Below are 18741 nucleotides of genomic sequence, written 5' to 3'. Positions count from 1 at the left end.
AAATCTCAATAAGGTTTAGTTTTGAATAGACATCTGTAGGATTGCATTGCACATAAATTAAAATCAAGGGATTAAGGTGCCACTGAAAGTTTATCAAAGTATTTTTCTGAAGCATTTTTAAGAATTAAAAATAGACTGCTACTGAATATGTATTTAAAAAAATCAAACTTTGAGCCTATTTTAAAGGGGAAATTAAGCTATTATTCAAAGCACACTTTGCAGCAAAATTCATTTAAACCAATGTGCTTGAACATGCATTGAATTAGTACATTAGTATGTCCTCTGCATCTAAACAGTAACTGCATTTTGGGAGTGTTTACAAGTGCTAATGTGCCCACTTTTTTTCTGCCTCCCTCTCTCCTTCCCCTTCCTCAATTTGCTATTGGAATGATAACTGTGGAAAAAACAACATTTTGACATCAGAATCCTTCCTCTTGGAGAGACCACGATGATGCAACCTCAACACACTCAGCAGGCACACCAGGGCCTTCCAGTGGGGGCCATGCTTCCCAGAGTGGAGACAACAGCAGTGAGCAAGGTAAAAGGTCAAGCTTTTTTCCCCTGTGCAAAGTAGGCATGACTAAAATAACTTCAGTGTCTTTTATTATATCAGTGCATCTGCCTTAGTGTAAACACAAGAGTGGCAGGCTTGCAGTGTAATCAGCTGTAACTTAGGGAGACATTTATTTCCTTTTTGCAACCTACTTAGCTGTATTTTATTATTATTTCAAAGCTAAATATCTAATCTTCAAACAAGCTTTGCAATAACAATTGATTAGTTCTGCCAATTCCTTTACAAATTTGGTTATCTACAGTTTATTTTTGTGTGGTGTAAGTAAATATCATGGCAGACATGCACCCCAGCTGTGATGGAGCAATTCGTACTGGTCTCTAAACAGAAAATTTAATTTGTACTGTCAGCTAAAAGGAGGCTTCAATAGCTAGTTGAAATGCATTTAAGCCACAAAAGAAACAAACATAAATTCTTAACTTACTAAAAAGCAAAATCACATGTAATCATTGCCGGGCTCCAATCCGTATCACAATTTCTTCCAGAGTAGTCACATTAAAGTTAGTAGTTAAACTTCTGCAGTGAGTGGCTTGTGGATTGCCATCTATCGCACTGCATTAAAAAAATCTGATTGAAATAAATGGAAAGGGGTTTGGTTTCAGCATTAGAATTCAGACAAAAAAGTAGTTGTGTCCAGTTGTACACTATATTTACAACCTAGAACTAAACATGTTAGCTTGAAGCAAATTTTACTAAAATCAATTGTATGCTACTCCCTGATCAGTAGAATTTAATTTCAAGGAAGCACAATTAAGATAGGGCTGTTAATCCCATTGAATCCAGTGCCACTCATTCTGCATAACTGGGTTTTCGCCCCCCCCCCCCAAATGTTCATTAAACTTCAGGCTGAGACCTGAGGAGTAACTGCTTTCGATTCAAACATTTTAAAAATCGGTTTTCCACAGCCTTCCAGTTTTGATATACATTTATATTATATTACAAAACAGTTTTTATCATTACTGTCTCGTTTTAAAGTGCTGTAGATTTTCTTAAATCAAGAATAATAGGGAAGACGGTTGCACTGGTCTATGAAGACCAAAACCTCAGAGGTTTGGAGATGAGGCATGGTTGTCCCTTATATGAGTACAACTGTGTTTGCATTAATCCTTTATTCAAAAGATTCAGATTTCAGATGCTTTTACTAAAGGTAATATAGGTAGTCCATGACTGGTTGTAAGGGACAAACTCATACATATTTGTGATTGATTTATGCATATTATTCTAATGGCAGCAAACTCCATGATCATTACGTAAGATTAATAGTTCTGCTGGCTTCTTTAGGAATAAATGTTCCTTCGGTACAATACTACATGTTCTGTGCTTATTTACCTCTCTGTTGAAGAGCTGGGGCACAATTGTGGGAAAGTTCACAGAGATTAACTACACATAGGGTGGGAGTTCCATGGATGGAACGCGTAACATCTTTTTTGGTACAAAGAGCACTGCAGGAAGTAGCATGACCCTGTGTCCTACTTCAAGGGCTGTCCAGTCTAATATAAAGAACCACAGGAAGGGAAATGTTAGCACCTGGACAACAGACTGAGCAGGCACAAAGCTGACCTGGTCACAGTCTTCCCCACCATGATTAGATGCATGTATTTTTATTAAATTGTAGCAGTTATTTCTAAGTTTGCATGTGAACATATATATTAGCATATATATCTAAATTTTATTCAAAGCTGCACCCTCTTTTTCTGCATTTCCTCTTTTTTGCCGATGCATAAATGAGTTAGAATCTTAATGCATATAGGTGAAGTGATCTGGAGGGCATCGGGTTGACGAAGACGTTGTATAAACAGGTTCCTATCTTCCTGAAACTCCCAACTTTTATGCAGTTTCTCCCTAAGGGAGTATGGTTGAAAATAGATTCTTAGCACTGTTACACACATTTTAGATGGTGTCTAGTGCACTTGTTTTGTTACCGTAAGTCCTTGTGCTTGCACAACAGAACTTTCCCCTACTCCCCTACTTCTTTTCGCACATGTACCCCACACCTTTCCCAAATCCAGACGGTTGGGAGAAGCACCAGAACAGATTTGGAGAGCATGGGGTACACGAGGAGAGGAGAGGGAGGTGGCATTCTGTTGCATAGCCATAATATTTCTTTATTTTTTAAGCTATATGGGTAAGATTTTTGTTTTTTAAGAATGTGTGCATAAAAATATAATATGTGAATATGACAAAGACATGTTAGCACACTTATTTGTTGTTAAAGTGTACTTATAAGAGAGCTAGGTATGGTACAGCTGACTTCTGAGTGTTTATTCAGTGGCAAAACATGAGCTTGCTGCTATATAATTGCTTTGTAGGCACCCTGGCATGAATTATCATCCCACTGTTTTCATGAAGACTTAAAAGTACAGTTTTCGTGTCATAGACTTGTACCCTGTGTAGTAGTAGTAGTAGTAGTAGTAGTAGTAGTAGTAGTAATGTTGTTATTTGTATGCCACCCACCAGGCTGGGTTGCCCCAACCACTCTGGGCAGCTCCCAACAGAATATTAAAAACATAAAACATCAAAGATTAAAAACTTCCCCAAATGGGGCTTCCTTCAGATGTCTTCTAAAAGTCAAATACTGTAGTTGTTTATTTCCTTGACATCTGATGGGAGGGCATTCCACAGGGCGGGTACGACTATCGAGAAGGCCCTCTGCCTGTTTCTCTGTAACCTCACTTCTTGCAGTGAGGGAACCGCCAGAAGGACCTCTGATCTGGACCTTTGTGTCTGGGCTGAATAATGGAGGTAGAGACACTCCTTCAGGTATACAGGGCTCTGGCTGTTTAGGGCTTTAAAGGTTGGAACCAACACTTTGAATTGTGCTCAGACACGTACTGGGAGCCAATGTAGATCCTTTAACACAGCCTTTCTCAACCTTGGGTCCCCAAGGTCATCCCTGACCACTGGTCCTGTGAGCTAGGGATCATGGGAGTTGTAGGCCAAAAACATCTGGGGACCCAAGGTTGAGAACCACTGCTTTAACACCAGTGTTATATGATATAGTGTGGGATTCCTGGGCAGAGCCCTTTTTGACCCCTTAGGGGACCAAGGAGCTGTTTTACTTTATTGGGGGGAGGGAGCTACCGCTCCCTGCTGCCCCTTGGCTATGCCCATGCCTCTACCTAAATACTAGTACTGAGTCCCCATACATCTTCTTTCAGGAAATATGGAAGCTGGTGGGCTGGAACACTGCATATTATTTTGGCATTCTTCTCAATCATCCATTGTGCTACACTCTGAACCCAGGTCCCATATTTTATTTCACAACAAGGGGTTGCTGGTAGGGAAAGTGGGATATAAACACAATGAACTGGTCCAAAGAACTTTGTGTTCCAGTTTGCATGGATAGAGGGGCTTCTGAACCCTCTCCTTCCAACAGTAGGCTCCTACATAGCTCCAAGATCTGTGCCAGAAACTCAGTTCAGCCTCACAAAAAACCTTCCTGCCATGGAGTGGGAAATAAAAAGCTTATGGGCTGTGGGCAAGTGCTTAAATTAATCACAAAGGGCTCTTCTGATCCCAGTTCATGTATGATATTTATTTCTAGTTGCTTCATTATTATTTCATACTTTCATGGAGTTTGTGATGTAGCTAGATTAAGTGCCTGAACAAGTTCCTGTTCTTGTTACTGAAAGTCTTATCAGACCTGCAACCAGAAAAGTAAAAAATGTAACCTTCCTTTTTAATAATTAGATGGCGTTGAACAAAACGAATAACATAAAGTCATATTCTGAAACAATAAAAATAGCCAATTCTGTGATCATTAATAACTAAAACTGTCTTTCACAAATGCATGCCTTGTGCAAGGATTACAAAGTCAACATGATTTTAATTCTGGTGTAGTGCACACCAAGCCTATGTATCTTCATAGCTGTAGCGATGTGGATCCCTTCAGTTCTTAGTCATGAATCTATATCCTTCCCCAGAAAGGCACATACATTAATTCCATGATGTGTTATGGTACATAGGGACCAGGAAACTGTAAAGATAGGAAATATATACTGCTCAGAAGTAGATTGGAGGATTTGATGTCGTCTCTTTAAAGTAGTAGTAGTAGTAATAATAATAATAATAATAATAATAATAATAATAATAATAATAAATAATTTTATTATTTATACCCCGGGCATCTGGTTGGATTTCCCCAACCACTCTGGGCAGCTGTCACAGGCCTCAGAGGTTAGACTCATAGACAGCTCAACAATATTTACATTATGTTCACAAACCGATTCTTTAGCCAATCCGTGTGCTCTTACTTGACCAGTAAATCACCTTCACTGCTGCTTCATTTAGTAGACCAATATTTTCTATATGTCTGACACACATTGTTCTGAAAAGCTGGTTTCCCATTCTGGGGAACAGTTAGCACCCCATAAGTTGGCACTTACACTGTGCTTGGGCAGGAGTCTATGCAAAAAGCCTTGCTGGTCACAATCTCCTTCCCTTCTCAGGAAATGCCAGCAATAGAATGAAAACTCTGAAAGAACCCTTCTGTTATGTTTGCCTTTATCACTTCCTTTGGAGGGGGCAATATCTGAAAAACCCGCAGGAAATAGTCCCCTAAGCAACTGAAGTGAATCTTTTGAGACAATATGGGAGCCTGGGGAAGTTGATACTTCTAGGCTATACTTTCAAATCCTCCCTTCCATCCCTGAGCCCTTGTCAGCCCAACTTTAGGCTGTGTTGTGAAGGGAGATGTATTGAAGTTGTTTCTGTCTAGGATTGTGATTTCCTTGAACACAATCTTGTAGGCATGCAAGAACTACATGCCCTTACTGTTTCCCTGTTTAACATGGAAATTAAAGAACTGGGTTTCTTCATTCTTAGCTCTGTGTATATTTTGTGTTTTTCCATCAGCAGTGTACTCCTCTCATGCTACCATCTGCTTCCCTAAGCTTGTTCCATAGTAGCAAGTTTTCCATAGCTGCTGGTCCCTTAAGGATGCCACTACGCCAGTAAAAATTTCCCTGAGATGGAGGCATATGTAAAATTCCATTAGCATCCCACTGATGAACATGTGTAAGTAGTCCACATCTTTGTCTCTCAGTCTCTTTCTCTCATCCCAGCATTACTTTTTCCCACTTCAGATGACACATATGATTTGCACACTAGTTTTGAAGAGGCTTGCCAGCATGTGTAAAAAGAATTCTGACTGCTGTTGCATTGCAAAGATGTGAATTTTCAGGCACTGTTTTCCAGCTTCAGTGTGTGTGTCTTAAAGCTGCAAACACAGAAGAAGAATATCTGAATATTTTCTTCCTCCCTTACAAACCCACACACCCACATCTCTGGATGCTCTCACTTCATCTATTTCACTGTAGGCTCTAGGTTATTTTCTTTCTTTCTTTCTTTCACTTCTTCATCTCAATCCTTATATACGAGCAGAGCTTTTTTTCAGCCAGAACTCACCGGCACTTCTCAGGTGGGCGCCATTGCCATTATAAGAAAAGAAGCGGGATGTTCATGGTGAGTTCTGTCACCTCCTTTTCTGGAAAAATATCACTGTATACGAGCTTAGCAAGATAAAAAACAAACAAAAACATTGTTGTATTCCCATTATAACAACTTAATGGAATGTGAGGAAGAGAAGTCAGTAACATTTATGTTACTCCCTCCGTGGGTCAGCTAATGGAAGATAAAAGTGGGGAAAATTTGAAAGGGTTAGTCTCCCTACATTTCTTCTTCAGCACTGTTGTGGGCATACTTGGCCTTAGATCGTCTTGTAGCAAAGACGGCTGCCTAAATTATTGTTCTTTCTAGAACATTCTAAGAAGAACAACAAGATTTTACAGCCAGGAGAAGGGCTAGCACCATGATAGCATTAAAAAGGACTGATGAAGTAAAAAAAGAAAAGAAAAAAGTTATGAGTGAGTTGCAACTCTGGCATTGAAAGAGTTAAACCCTTTGGGCAGTGTTCAGTGAAAGATAATCCTAATTATATTAGCTGGGCTCAGTGTTGTTTTTAGCATGTCATCTTGGTTGTACAAGAGAAAACCAAACTGTACTGTATCTTGTACTAGTCTTGATTATTAGACTGCTCCAAAGCAATTGCTATCTTAATAATTGTGGCTGAGATTCACTGAAGCAAATTGTGTCAGAAAATATTCAGTCAAAGAAGAAAAAGTAGATATTCTTGGTATTCTTTTGCTGTTGTTTGTATGAATGTATGTATGTATTTAAAGCCAGGAAGGGTTAACTAACTCTATTAATAAAAATGAAACACTAAAACATTTTACAAAGAAAGAGAAAAAAGGGAAAGAAGCCGATTTAATGGTGTAATGAGGCCATCTTCCAGAGACTTGTTTTGTGTAAGGCTTGCTTTGACCTTTCACTTTGCTCAGGAGCCCAACGCTTCATTTTTCACATTCTTGCAATTACGTTAACGCTTCAAGCATTTCTGACTCCAAGTCAGCTAGCAACACGAGGCATAACTCAACACTGTGAGTTTTTCCTCCTCTCTGTAGATTCATTAACAGGTCACAGGGGTCCCAACTGAAATTTAAAACTGACTGGTTCTGTTGGGTTAGCTGAGTTATGGCAAGAGAGATAGCAGAAAAGGGTCCAAGAGGTGGGGAGGAGAGAAAGAAGACTCTGGGGTTTTGCCAGAAAGTATATATGTAAAACCCTAATCAGCACGTTAGAAGTATGTGCAGTTTTATCATCCAGTCATTTGTCTGGAAGAAAGGATCTGTGTGTCTTCTGGAGTGCTACATTTTCCTTCTTCTATATAAAATAAAGTAAAAAACCACTGACAAATCACTGCTTTAAACCGCTAACAGCTTGTGATGTTCTATACAATAGTAACAGATATACTTTTCATTGACTTTTCAATCTTTTATTATCTCTTTACAGTATAGGATATTTCAGATAGTGAATTTGATATTATGCTTTTCATGTATAATCCTACAAACATTTTAACATTTTAAACCATGTGGCCTACACAAAACCACCAAGGAATACTTGTCTTATACCTAATGAGACATGGGTTTTATGAATGGCCTATCATGCTAGTTTTATACCCAGAAGGCATGATCCCAAGAGACATTTGGCTCTTAAAAGGCTTAACAAACTCTCCCTTTAACATCCATCTAGTTATTCTCCTTGGGTTCTGCAACAGAAGGCATAGGCCTTAAAGCAATGCACACAGAGCTGGTACATATTGGCAAAGCAGGGAATTCACCTGATTCTGCAATGGAAAGTCACATGCAAAAGTTGGTTTATGTATGGCCAATATGGACATCTGAGCATGGATTACTGTGCCATTTGAGTGCAACTGAAATTGCTAGATTACTTTTGATGCATAGAGGAAACCCTAACACACATTTATGCTCCAGTAGTTGCCTGCAACTATAAATAGGCAAGAGCCAATTTTTCTATAAATTTCCAGAAAGGTAGTCAGGTTAGTCTCTTATAGCAAAAAGAATGACATGTATTGTCGAACTTATTATGGCATAAGTATGATGTGGGACAGGTAGATATCCAAAGCGAGGATTATAAGTGAACAGAGGAAGAAAAAAGGAGAAACTAGCCACACAAATCAAAGTAGTAATCAGTTACCATGAGGACTGGCAACAGAGACACTTCACCCATTATATGCATTTGAATCTCTTATGTACCTTGGATGTATCAAAAGCTGCAGTTCCGTTTTGCAATGTACATCTGTGTGCACAATGGAACTTCCTCTCCCTCTCTTGTCCCTTGCAACCCCCTAAAAGTAAAGGGACCCCTGACCATTAGGTCCAGTCATGGCCGCCTCTGGGGTTGCGCCGCTCATCTCGCTTTATTGGCTGAGGGAGCCGGCTTACAGCTTCCGGGTCATGTGGCCAGCATGACTAAGCCGCTTCTGGCGAACCAGAGCAGCGCACGGAAATGCCGTTTACCTTCCTGCTGGAGCGGTACCTATTTATCTACTTGTACTTTGACATGCTTTCGAACTGCTAGGTTGGCAGGGGCAGGGACCGAGCAACGGGAGCTCACCCCGTCGCGGGGATTCAAACCGCCGACGTTCTGATCGGCAAGTCCTAGGCTCTGTGGTTTAACCCACAGCGCCACCCGCGTCCCTTGCAACCCCTTACACACCCTCAAAATCTGGAACAAATTTTGGGGGGGTACACAGGGAGGAGGGGGGGAATTCTGTTGCATAAGCATAAAATTATTTACACAGCGCTGGATACAATGCTAGGAACCTTGGAGAATTATGAGATTCACTCTCATGATTTTCCTTATCCATTGAAATGTCCCTGACACCTGTCCCATTGTTTTAGGCTTAGGAGCATGAACTTAATAAACCTTAAAGCAGAAGAAAACTTGATCTGAAATTTAAAGCAGCTAAATTCCAATCACCCTGAATAAGGCTACTTGTGTTATTAAGGAGAGGTTAGCGTGTGAAAAGGTTATAACCACACATTTGTATCAGTGAATATCTAAAACCGCCTTTGAAATACTTTTTTTGATAGTCTGATATAGTTTTCTGTGTGAAAAATTCATTAATTGTTCCAGGGCAAAGTCAGCAGAGATATTCACTGAAATCACACATGCTTATCCTATGCTACATATTTGAACTAATTCATATTGAAAAAAGTTGAGTTGTGTTATTAATTAATTTTTAAAATGGAATTGGTATTAAATTTTTTAATAGAAATTTTCTTTTCTTGATCATGCAAGCAGCATTAACACAGTGGGCATATAATGAGAATTGTTCAAATCTGGTGCGGGAGTGAATACTGATACCGGGGGGTGGAAGGCGGGGGCAAACAACAGCCACCTTAAAATTTTAGGGATTTTTTATATTCACTTTTTAAAAGATCGGATACTTAACATTGTTATGCAAATTGGGCACATGTGTAGCTCTAACATATATGTTCAAGCTTTTTTTACTTTCCCATTCAAAGCAGCTAGAGTTTTCTTGATGGAAAATGGAAATTTTGTTGAATGAAAGTAGAGGCCAAAAAGTTGATGGAGTTTTATTTAACATATCTACCGCTCCATTTTAGCGAAACCTCAAAGCAGTTTACTGAGTCAAAATGACTTAAGAATAAAAGTTTGGTGGTAGCTCCATGAATTCCAATTATATTTTCCCATTAACAATATGCAATATGATTTCAAAGAGTTCTACAAGTTTTCATTCTACTTAAATCGTCAGCATGGTCAGGTGTGATCGTGCTGATCACTTGTTGGCCATGCTGTGTGTGTGTGTGTGTGTGTGTGTGTGTGTGTGCATGCATGTATGTAGGAGACATGGAATCAGGCTTGGATACAGTTCTTTCCCCTCACAAAACAGATGATAGTCCTCTCAAAGCTGATACTGCTGCCACCATATTAGTGGATGCATGTATGGAGCTCAGCCAGCAACTGGCACTGGGTACCTTGGTCTAGGTGCTTCATCAACACAGAAGCCTTTTGTAGGCGCACACCTCAGCCAGCAAGGAGTTCCACGGCAGAAAACCCCCTTCTGCACGCAGAACGTTTTTGCTACACCAGGCCAAATGTCTTATTTTTCAGCAGGATTAGATGCAGGAGTTAAGCAGGTTTTGTAAATTCGTTTTCCCTTTTTAAGTTTTTAGATCGTTGCTTATCAATGATGTGCATGAATAATCTCTGTTAGCATGGTGGATGGGAGCTATTTTAAGAGAAAGGCCTCCCCATGTTTTAAAGCACACCCAAAAACATGCACTTCCCTCCTGTTGCTGTCATTGAGATGTTGACAAATTGAAGAATATTGATGAAACCTTTGGTTTAAGCATTACTTGCCAAGCTTGTTTTTATTATTATTATTATTATTATTATTATTATCATTATTATTATTATTATTATTATTATTATTATTATTATTCTAGTTTTAACAATAGTGTGGGTTCAGCAGCAATGAATAAAAAAGGACAGGGATGACTTTGTTTCAATATTTTTGATGTGCCAATATGAAATAAATTGTCTTAAGCAAATGGAATTTGCTGTTTTAATCATTAGTTATGCATGAGAGAAAAATTGATGTTGACATCTTTGCTGTAAAATCATTGTAATGGGGCTTCCCTTGCAATTCATTTTTGTAAAATTCATTTTGTACATTTTGCAGCAATTGAACCATCTCTGCACTGTGAATAGGCAGAATTCCCAGAAATACTGAGACAGTTGGCCCAGTAACTGCTGAGCTAACACTACACACACTGCATGTGTATTAACCATTAAACTGCCAGATCAAACTGAGCTAAAGAAGTTACAGTTTATTATCCACCCATCTTCCTTTGCTTTTTACCATCCTATATTGAAAAAAAATACCTGCTGGATTATTTTTTTTAAATAATATTTTTGTAACTGTATTATGTCCCTTTCTATTAACCACACCAGTCAGTGGGGCTACAATTTCATAGTAAATCTCTTTTATTTATTGTACAGTTTTCTAGTCATTATACTGGTGAAAACTGCAGATTCTCATCTTTTATTGAATTTAAAGCTTAGAGGTGAGTGAGCTCTTAAAATATTATAATACATTTTAAGACTTACATCTTACTCCATTAGTTTCCACCCACCCTTGCAAATGATGGGTTCTTTAAAATAATATAACATAAAATATATTTTGAAAATCATTTTAAGTTATTATTTTATAGTGACTATGTGTTCTAAGTATGTTGTGTTCTAATGCAGCCTATGAAATCTCTCTATGAAATGGAATGTTTTCATAGTAGTGGGAGTTTTGCTTAAAAAAACACACACAACCCCCGCCCCTCTAAATACGATATGACAGATGCCATCTGGAATAATCTTTTGCAAGTTGCTTTTAAACTTTGTATTTTTCCTACAGCTAAGTTCATCCTGAATTGGTCGCTTACTGTTAGTATAAAGGACACAAAGAACTTTCTTTCCCCCTGGCTTCTCCACATGGCTTCTCAAAGGAAATAATTGAACAATATTAGCAAAGAGAGGGCAATTAGTAGGATCTTTGGCGTTATCACATGCATTTTTGTTTTTAAATACAAGGCCCATCTTCTGACATGTTTAATCTGCCCCATGTGTCCAAAACTATTTGACACTTTTGCACTTGTCTAATTACAGTAATATATATACCAGTTAGAATAGGAATGCCTCCATAATTCAGTATTCTGAAACTTTACATGGAGGTGTATTAATGCTTTTCTGAATTGCTAGAGTGTGACTAATATCTTCTTATATATATTGAATTATTTGAAAAGTCTTGTGTTGGTATCTCTGGATTTTTTAAAACTTAGCCTGAGTAAAGGGATGTCTCCTGATGCCTGTTAGAGTTTAATTTAGAGTAGTAATTAAACTTGAATACTGCCTCATAAACAAAAGATAAACAATAAACCAGCCACGTTCCCTGCTGTTTCATAGCTTTCTTTCCCAGATGTTTCAGCCTGATAATTTTTACACAGTGAACTACCTAGTATGTAGTGTTGTGGATAGAGGTCAAAGACTAGGTCTTTATAATGGACTATTTTTTAACCTTAAACCCCCCCTCCAATGCAAGGGTAGTCTTCATTTGATTTTAATATTACAAAGTTAGCAAGTTTGAATACTCATTTACCATATTTACGAAGGCTATGCAGATTTTTAAAATCTTAAATTATGCTGACAGAATCATCAAACTCTTATAGTTATAGCTTTCCTCCCTAATAAAATTCATTGTTAATAAATTGTGAAATGTTCTATTGAGAGACATACATAGAGACAGAGAGAAGTTGTTTTTTTTAATTATGTTGATCCTAGGCAACTAAAGAAGTGTTGACAATGGAACCCCCCCCCCCCCCAAAAAAAAAAGACCCTTCCCTCAGGCTCCTTGGGCTCTGTCCACTTTTTGGACTGCTCCACTGTCAACCATGATTTTCTAATTGCCAGGTATTAGTAGGAGGACGTTCAAATGCAGAAGCCATGTTATTTTCACTGGGTGGGGTAATTACTGAAAGCTGAGAATAGCTGCACTAAAGACAGAGGGATACTTTCATGATCCCATTAGCATAAGAGTGGGTAAATTATTCATGCCAAGTGAGGATTCTATGGGGAAAAGTATAGTTAATGCACATAGTTTTTAAATGTATCCCTTTCTGCTCCGAGACTAAATTCTTGTTGGATTCAGTTCTCAGACATTTACGGGAAAGCTCTAGTGGCATGTTAGACGCAGTTCATCTCTCTCTGTTTGCAGCGCTCTCAATAGAGACCATCTGGCAAAGATCCAAAAGGTGATTAAACAAAATGATCAGCTCTTGTTGCTGTGTTACATGTCCAATACTCTGGATTAAAAAACATGACCCACGACAGTCAGCTCACGTCATTCTTTTTCTTTTCTCTTCTTTTCTTTTCTATCTCCCTTCTCTCTCTCTCTCTCTCTCTCTCTCTCTCTCTCTCTCTCTCTCTCTCTCTCCACCCCCCCCTTTTCTGACTAAGAATTCAGATGGTCCACAAATGCCTATGCCATCTTTGGGTCCTTATGGCCTATAATCATGAACAGGATGTTCAAATGTCTGTTTCTGTAGCTTGGTCCGTTCCAGCAGTATAGACACAGTTCATTTTAATTGGGTCAGTCTAAAGTTCCTAACGACAGTGATAGAATTACTAATGTTCATTCTCATAACAGTAAACATTTGAAACATATGCTTTCTGACATAAGAAAAGGTGAGATTTGAAAACAGGCTGACGCAATTGGTTCCGTTTCTTGAGACTTAAGCATATCCTAGCATGACACTGTCATCTGCTTTAAAAAAACGGATCCTCACAACCAAGCAAAATAAGAAAAAAACAAACTCTGTTTTAACACCACAATCAATGATGAATTTACAGTGCCATTCAAAAAACTACTCCCTTATCATAAACAAGCTGATAATCACACTGAATCTAACTCCCAATTAGCTCTTCCTTCACTCACAGAGATCAGTGCGTGTCCTCCTTAAGCCATGATTTGTTGCTATTGAGTTAGACATACCTTATGTCATATTCAAAAATTTAAGGATTTCCACCAGATATTACCAGAAAGTCCAGTCAATCAGCAAGGTAATTTCCAAAGCACTCATTTAGATGACTGAGTTAAGGTAAAAATGCTGTAAATCAGGACATATGTATATTATCATTAGGGGCTGCACCAAATGCCAAAGCTGCAGCATAAATTAATCAGGGAACAGACACTGTTGGAAACTAATGAAATATTGAAATGAAATAGACATCACACAAGTGTAAGATCTTAAGATCTTGTTTCAATAAAGAAATTCATAGGAACCCTCAACAGCAACTTACTTTTCTTCTCAATTTAAACACTTGGAGTAGTGTTTGACTAAGTCATGCTCAAAGTACACCCATTGAAATAAACAGATTTAAGTTAGTCATTACTAACTTATTCACAGATTTAACATCTATGTATAAAAAGTAAATGTGTACACATAGTTTATTGTACTGCCAAAGTAATACTGTCTGCTTTGACTTTAGCCACGAGAGCATTTATTTTCAGAAATCAATTAAGAGATTATAAGGGGGAAACAACAAGTGGATAAAGAGAATATTAGCAACATATTCTGACCTTTCAGTTTTTTCTCAGTTCATGACGGCTGTTATTTGCTCTTATCAGGTGAAAACAGTAGAGGAATGACACATAAATGTGTCTAAAATTATCAGGAAGATTAATCGAGATGTCCCTAATATGTTGTGGTAGATGAAAGCAACCTGTATAGCTGTGGGACCAATATAAGCCTTGGAGGTCTTGTGGCTATTATAGGGCAACTTATGTTCCATTATCATGCTGCTATTTAATTGGCTATGTAATACTTGACAGCTCTGTGGAGTAGGAAAAACAGCACGGTAGTGATGCAGATTGTAATAGAAGAATTTTGTTGTTCCTATCATTCTATTCATTACCTTACTTCTATCGGATAAAATTAAACAAATCTGTTCTGCAAAAGGTAGCTGTGTTGGCCCACAAGGAAAAAAGAATCAAAATCCATGTTAAGACAATATATTTTTAGGCCAACCAAAATGTCACAAAATAGTGAACAAGCTGTCACATTCTCCAGAATGAGGGGAGGGGAAGATTGACTGAATCGGTATCTGGTCTCAATCGTAAGATTCAAATGAATCTCTGTTAGGTGTTATGCAGTTATGAGGTTGCAAACACTACTAAAACCAACCTAAAATCTGCATAGCACCTAAAAGATTCAGATTCCATCTTACGTGTGACCAGATACAGACTACATAGCACCTAATGGAGCCTCATTTGAATGTCTGCTTTTAAACAGATCCTTGAGATGATCTCACCTCTGTCTTCTAGCAGTCAGCTTTGATCCATAGTAAGGCTTGAGTGAAAACCTATTTATTAAGAGTAATAGGTGGGTAAGTGGGTATACTTTTGCAAGGGGTGCTTTTAAAAAAATCCATAGGTGGACATGGAGGAACGACCTGTTGGTCTATCCTGTACCATGTCCTGCCCCTGATAAAGTGTGTCCCCTTCCAATTCCACCCTGGGCAAAACAGCACCCCCATTTCAGAGGGAGTTGATTTTTGAAAACCATTTGTATTTCTTTTCGTGTCTGAATTGCTTTATACATTGTTTATATTATCCACACAGTGTCCAAATGCAGCTCACCCCCCTACAAAACTTGTTAATGCTTCACAGTTTATTTCATGAATCACATTATGCTAGAGACATTTGCATAGGGCCTTCAATTTATGCTCCATACAGATGGGTTGCACCTCCTGAATGCAGTGGTATTCCAAATAGCTGCTTTTTATCATTCCGAAAGCTGCTTTAGAAAACCAAAGTAAAGCTTTAAAGGTAAAATCCAGAGAACCCTACTAAGAACATGTTAGAAGTGTTTTTACATGAAAATATGGGTATTGGGATTCTGGGCATTCTGAGTGATGCAGACAACCAACTCTGGTTATGGTAGGTTTTCTACCATGTGGTTACTTTGTCACCATTATAAAGGGAACATAATTTCCTTTCTGCCGCACATTATTATGTGTGGTAGAAGTTGGGTTCTTTTTACATGTGGGAAAGCTTCTCCACATTTCTCATGTTGAATTGTCATCCATAGAATTAATTAGAGATTAGTGACATTGTGTGGGAATAAAACAGCTGTAGAGCTGTAGAGTTCTGTGGATGGAATTTTCTTCTAATGTCTTTCCTACTTTTCCTGATTTCACAATTTCAAGTGCTGTTTATACACTTAGAAATAATTAACAGCTTGGCCAATTAATTTCTACTCAGAGTAGACCCACTGAAATGAATGAACCTAAATTATCCATGCCCAGTAACTTTAGCCAGACTATTCTGAGAAGGGCTAGCACTGGACGTTTTCTGAAGAGGCTTATAAATCAGGCATAGGCAAACTCGGCCCTCCAGTTGTTTTGGGACTACATCATCCCTCAACTCCCATCATCCCTGACCACTGGTCCTGTTAGCTAGGGATTATGGGAGTTGTAGTCCCAAAACATCTGGCGGGCCGAGTTTGCCTATGCCTGTTATAAAGTGTTTTGGTGCATTTGAGGTTGCCCCACAAAAGGAACTGAGATATTTCTTAAAGTAACGTTTGCTTTTTCGTTTGTTGTGAAGGACTGGTTATTTATTTTATTTTCTTTATTAAATTTATATTCTACCCTTCACTGCAAGATCTCAGGGTGGTACAAGATAAAAATGCAAATAAATAATGAAAACAAAAACAACGAAACAATAACCCCTCTTCCTGCAGACTCCTTTAAAAGGCTATAGAATATTAATCAGCCAAAGGCCTGGTTGAAGAGGAATGTTTTCGCTTGGCGCCTAAAGGTCTATAATGAAGGTGCCAGCTGAACTTCCCTGGGGAGAGCATTCCACAAATGGGGAGCAACTGCAGAAAAGGCCCGTTCTCATGTTTCCACCCTCCGGACCTTATGTAGAGGAGGCACACAAAGAAGGGCCTCAGATGATGATTTATATGAGGAGAGGCGGTCCTTGAGGTACTGCGATCCTGAGCCATTTAAAGATTTCTAGGTCCAAACCAGCTCTTTGAATTGAGCATAGAAGCGAATTGGCAGCCAGTGCAGACAGACTAGGATCAGTGTGATATGCTCAAACCATATTGCCCCAGTGAGCAACCTGGATGCCAAATTCTAGATTCCCCCTTAGGGTTTCTATACCAATTAATGTTATTAGGTAAAATGAATTAATGCATGAATGTTCTCCAACTCCCCCCCCCCCATTTTCATTGGGTGGGCACATTGGGTGAGGATCACAGTGAAGTGGCAGCAAATCTGCTTTGCATGCAAAAGTTCCCAGGTTCAGTATGTGGGATCTACAAGTATGGATGGAAAAGATTCCTGTCTTAACCTTTGAAAGTTGCTGCCAGTCAGTGTAGACTAGGAATAGCCAACATGGTGCTCTCTAGATATTGCTGGACTACAGCTCCCATCAGCCTTAAGTAGCATGGCTAATGATCAGGGATAACGGGAGGTGTAGTCCAACAACATCAGGAGATCACTAATACTGAGCTAAATGGACCACTGGTCTGTTGAGTGGCTTTCTTCAGATGTAATACTAAAACATAATTTAGAGTTATGAGAATGAGCCTAAAGCAGAACCCTCTTATCCTCGAGTGTGACCACAAGGTCAAGATTGGAAGATTTTGCTTCCATTTCTAATTAACTCCAGTTTAGTATTACATTTGAACCCTAAACTGCTGTTAATCTATTGAGGCAAACCAACTTCATAAAGTATGCTTTGACATGCACTCAGCGAACCACAGTTTGTCCAGGTTCAGGCATAATGCTAAATTGAAATTAGTTACGAATAAAAACAAAAACTGTTGATCTCATCTGTGCTTGAGTTGAAGAGGGAGGACTGCTTGAGTCTGAGGCTTGTGCATGTTGTAATAAACCATAGATTTGTGTTATGTCTGAACAACACCCACGTGTCAGCTTCCTATGTACCTAGCAATTAATACTGCAGTGATGCATGGAGGGATAGGTTGAGTTGAATGTTTCACTCCATAGTAATAAAGGAAGTCAGTAACTAGGAGTGGAGCAATAGCAACCCTGAAATACTACAAAATTTATCACGGCCATCTGCATTTCTAGAGATTAGCACACATTTAAGAAAAACCCACCCATCCAAGAGAGGTAGATTAGGGTGACAGTGTGAGTGAGTGGCCAAGTGTTACCCAGTCAGCATTATGGCCAAGTGGGAATTCGAACCCACAGCTTGCCATTCCAGTGCAGTAAACCACATTGAGCAACAGCTATGCACTGTTGTATTGAAAAAGTGCTCATGTGACACATGAATAGGTTCAATAATTCCACTGACACAATGCTGGTTTTTTATGTGAGAGTATTTACGTCACCAAAGCCACTTTATAAAACATTGGGATAAATACCAACAGTTCAAACAAGGCTTAATTACTACTTATCTTAGTCTATCAGTTGTATTAACCTCAGTAGCTCTAAAATAGTTACTAGCATCCAATAATTGGTATTGCATCCCCAAGTGCTCTCAGTCCAGTGCATAACTCTGTTAATCGAAAGTGCTTGGATTTAAACTTACATTCAACTAAATCAATTTAATTGGGTTGTGGATTGGGATGCCCACATGAGCATTTACACAATGATTTTAAGTTTTGACTGTTTTTAAAAGCTCACAAGTGTTATTATCTTACCGCATATGATATTTAGGTATATATGTTTTCCCAACTAAGATAAAATACTGTTTTCTATTAAATATCACCATTATAATTCCCATTCCACAATATATTTTGTAGCCTATTGTCTATATATTTATATGCAGCCAAAGCCAATTTTGAACAATCTTTCAGATTATTTACCATATAGGGATAAATGAAAATGCAAATTAAAGCACAGAATGAATAGAGTTGCCAGAGTAACAGTAGCAAAAGTGGCACCTAATTTTTATGTATTGCTGCTGATTTAAAATTTGAATCAAAAACAAATGTTTCTCATAGTGCAATGAGAGATTTGTACTCGTATCTCATTCTCCACATTTGCTGACTTAACATTGGAACCTGTATATTAATATTAATATTGGAACATGTATACAGTCATACCTTGGGTTGAAGTAGTTTCAGGATAAGTTTTTTTGGGTTGAACCCTTCGGTGACCTGGAAGTTGTTGGAAAACTCGCCCCCTCGGGAGAGGCTGGCCTCCCTCTCAGGTTCCCGGGGCTTGTTTACTGGTGATCTACCCTGGCTGGC

The 18741-nt window shown here is 38.6% G+C and overlaps 1 protein-coding gene across 18 annotated transcripts in view; it reads left to right on the top strand.

The window, feature by feature from the left end:
- Positions 1-18741, top strand: part of MEIS2 (Meis homeobox 2) — a 227168-nt gene that overhangs the window by 19874 nt on the left and 188553 nt on the right. For all 18 annotated transcript variants that reach the window (XM_083744816.1, XM_083744806.1, XM_083744817.1 and 15 more), the window contains one exon: positions 424-538. In XM_083744816.1, coding sequence (XP_083600942.1) covers positions 424-538 — 115 coding nt within the window. The remainder of the gene's footprint in view (positions 1-423; positions 539-18741) is intronic.

Source organism: Podarcis gaigeae, assembly GCF_964106915.1.
Source record: "Podarcis gaigeae genome assembly, chromosome: 1".
Taxonomy (NCBI): Eukaryota; Metazoa; Chordata; class Lepidosauria; order Squamata; family Lacertidae; genus Podarcis; species Podarcis gaigeae.
The sequence above is the reverse complement of the archived record's forward strand: the minus strand, read 5'-3'. Positions and strand labels throughout refer to the sequence as shown.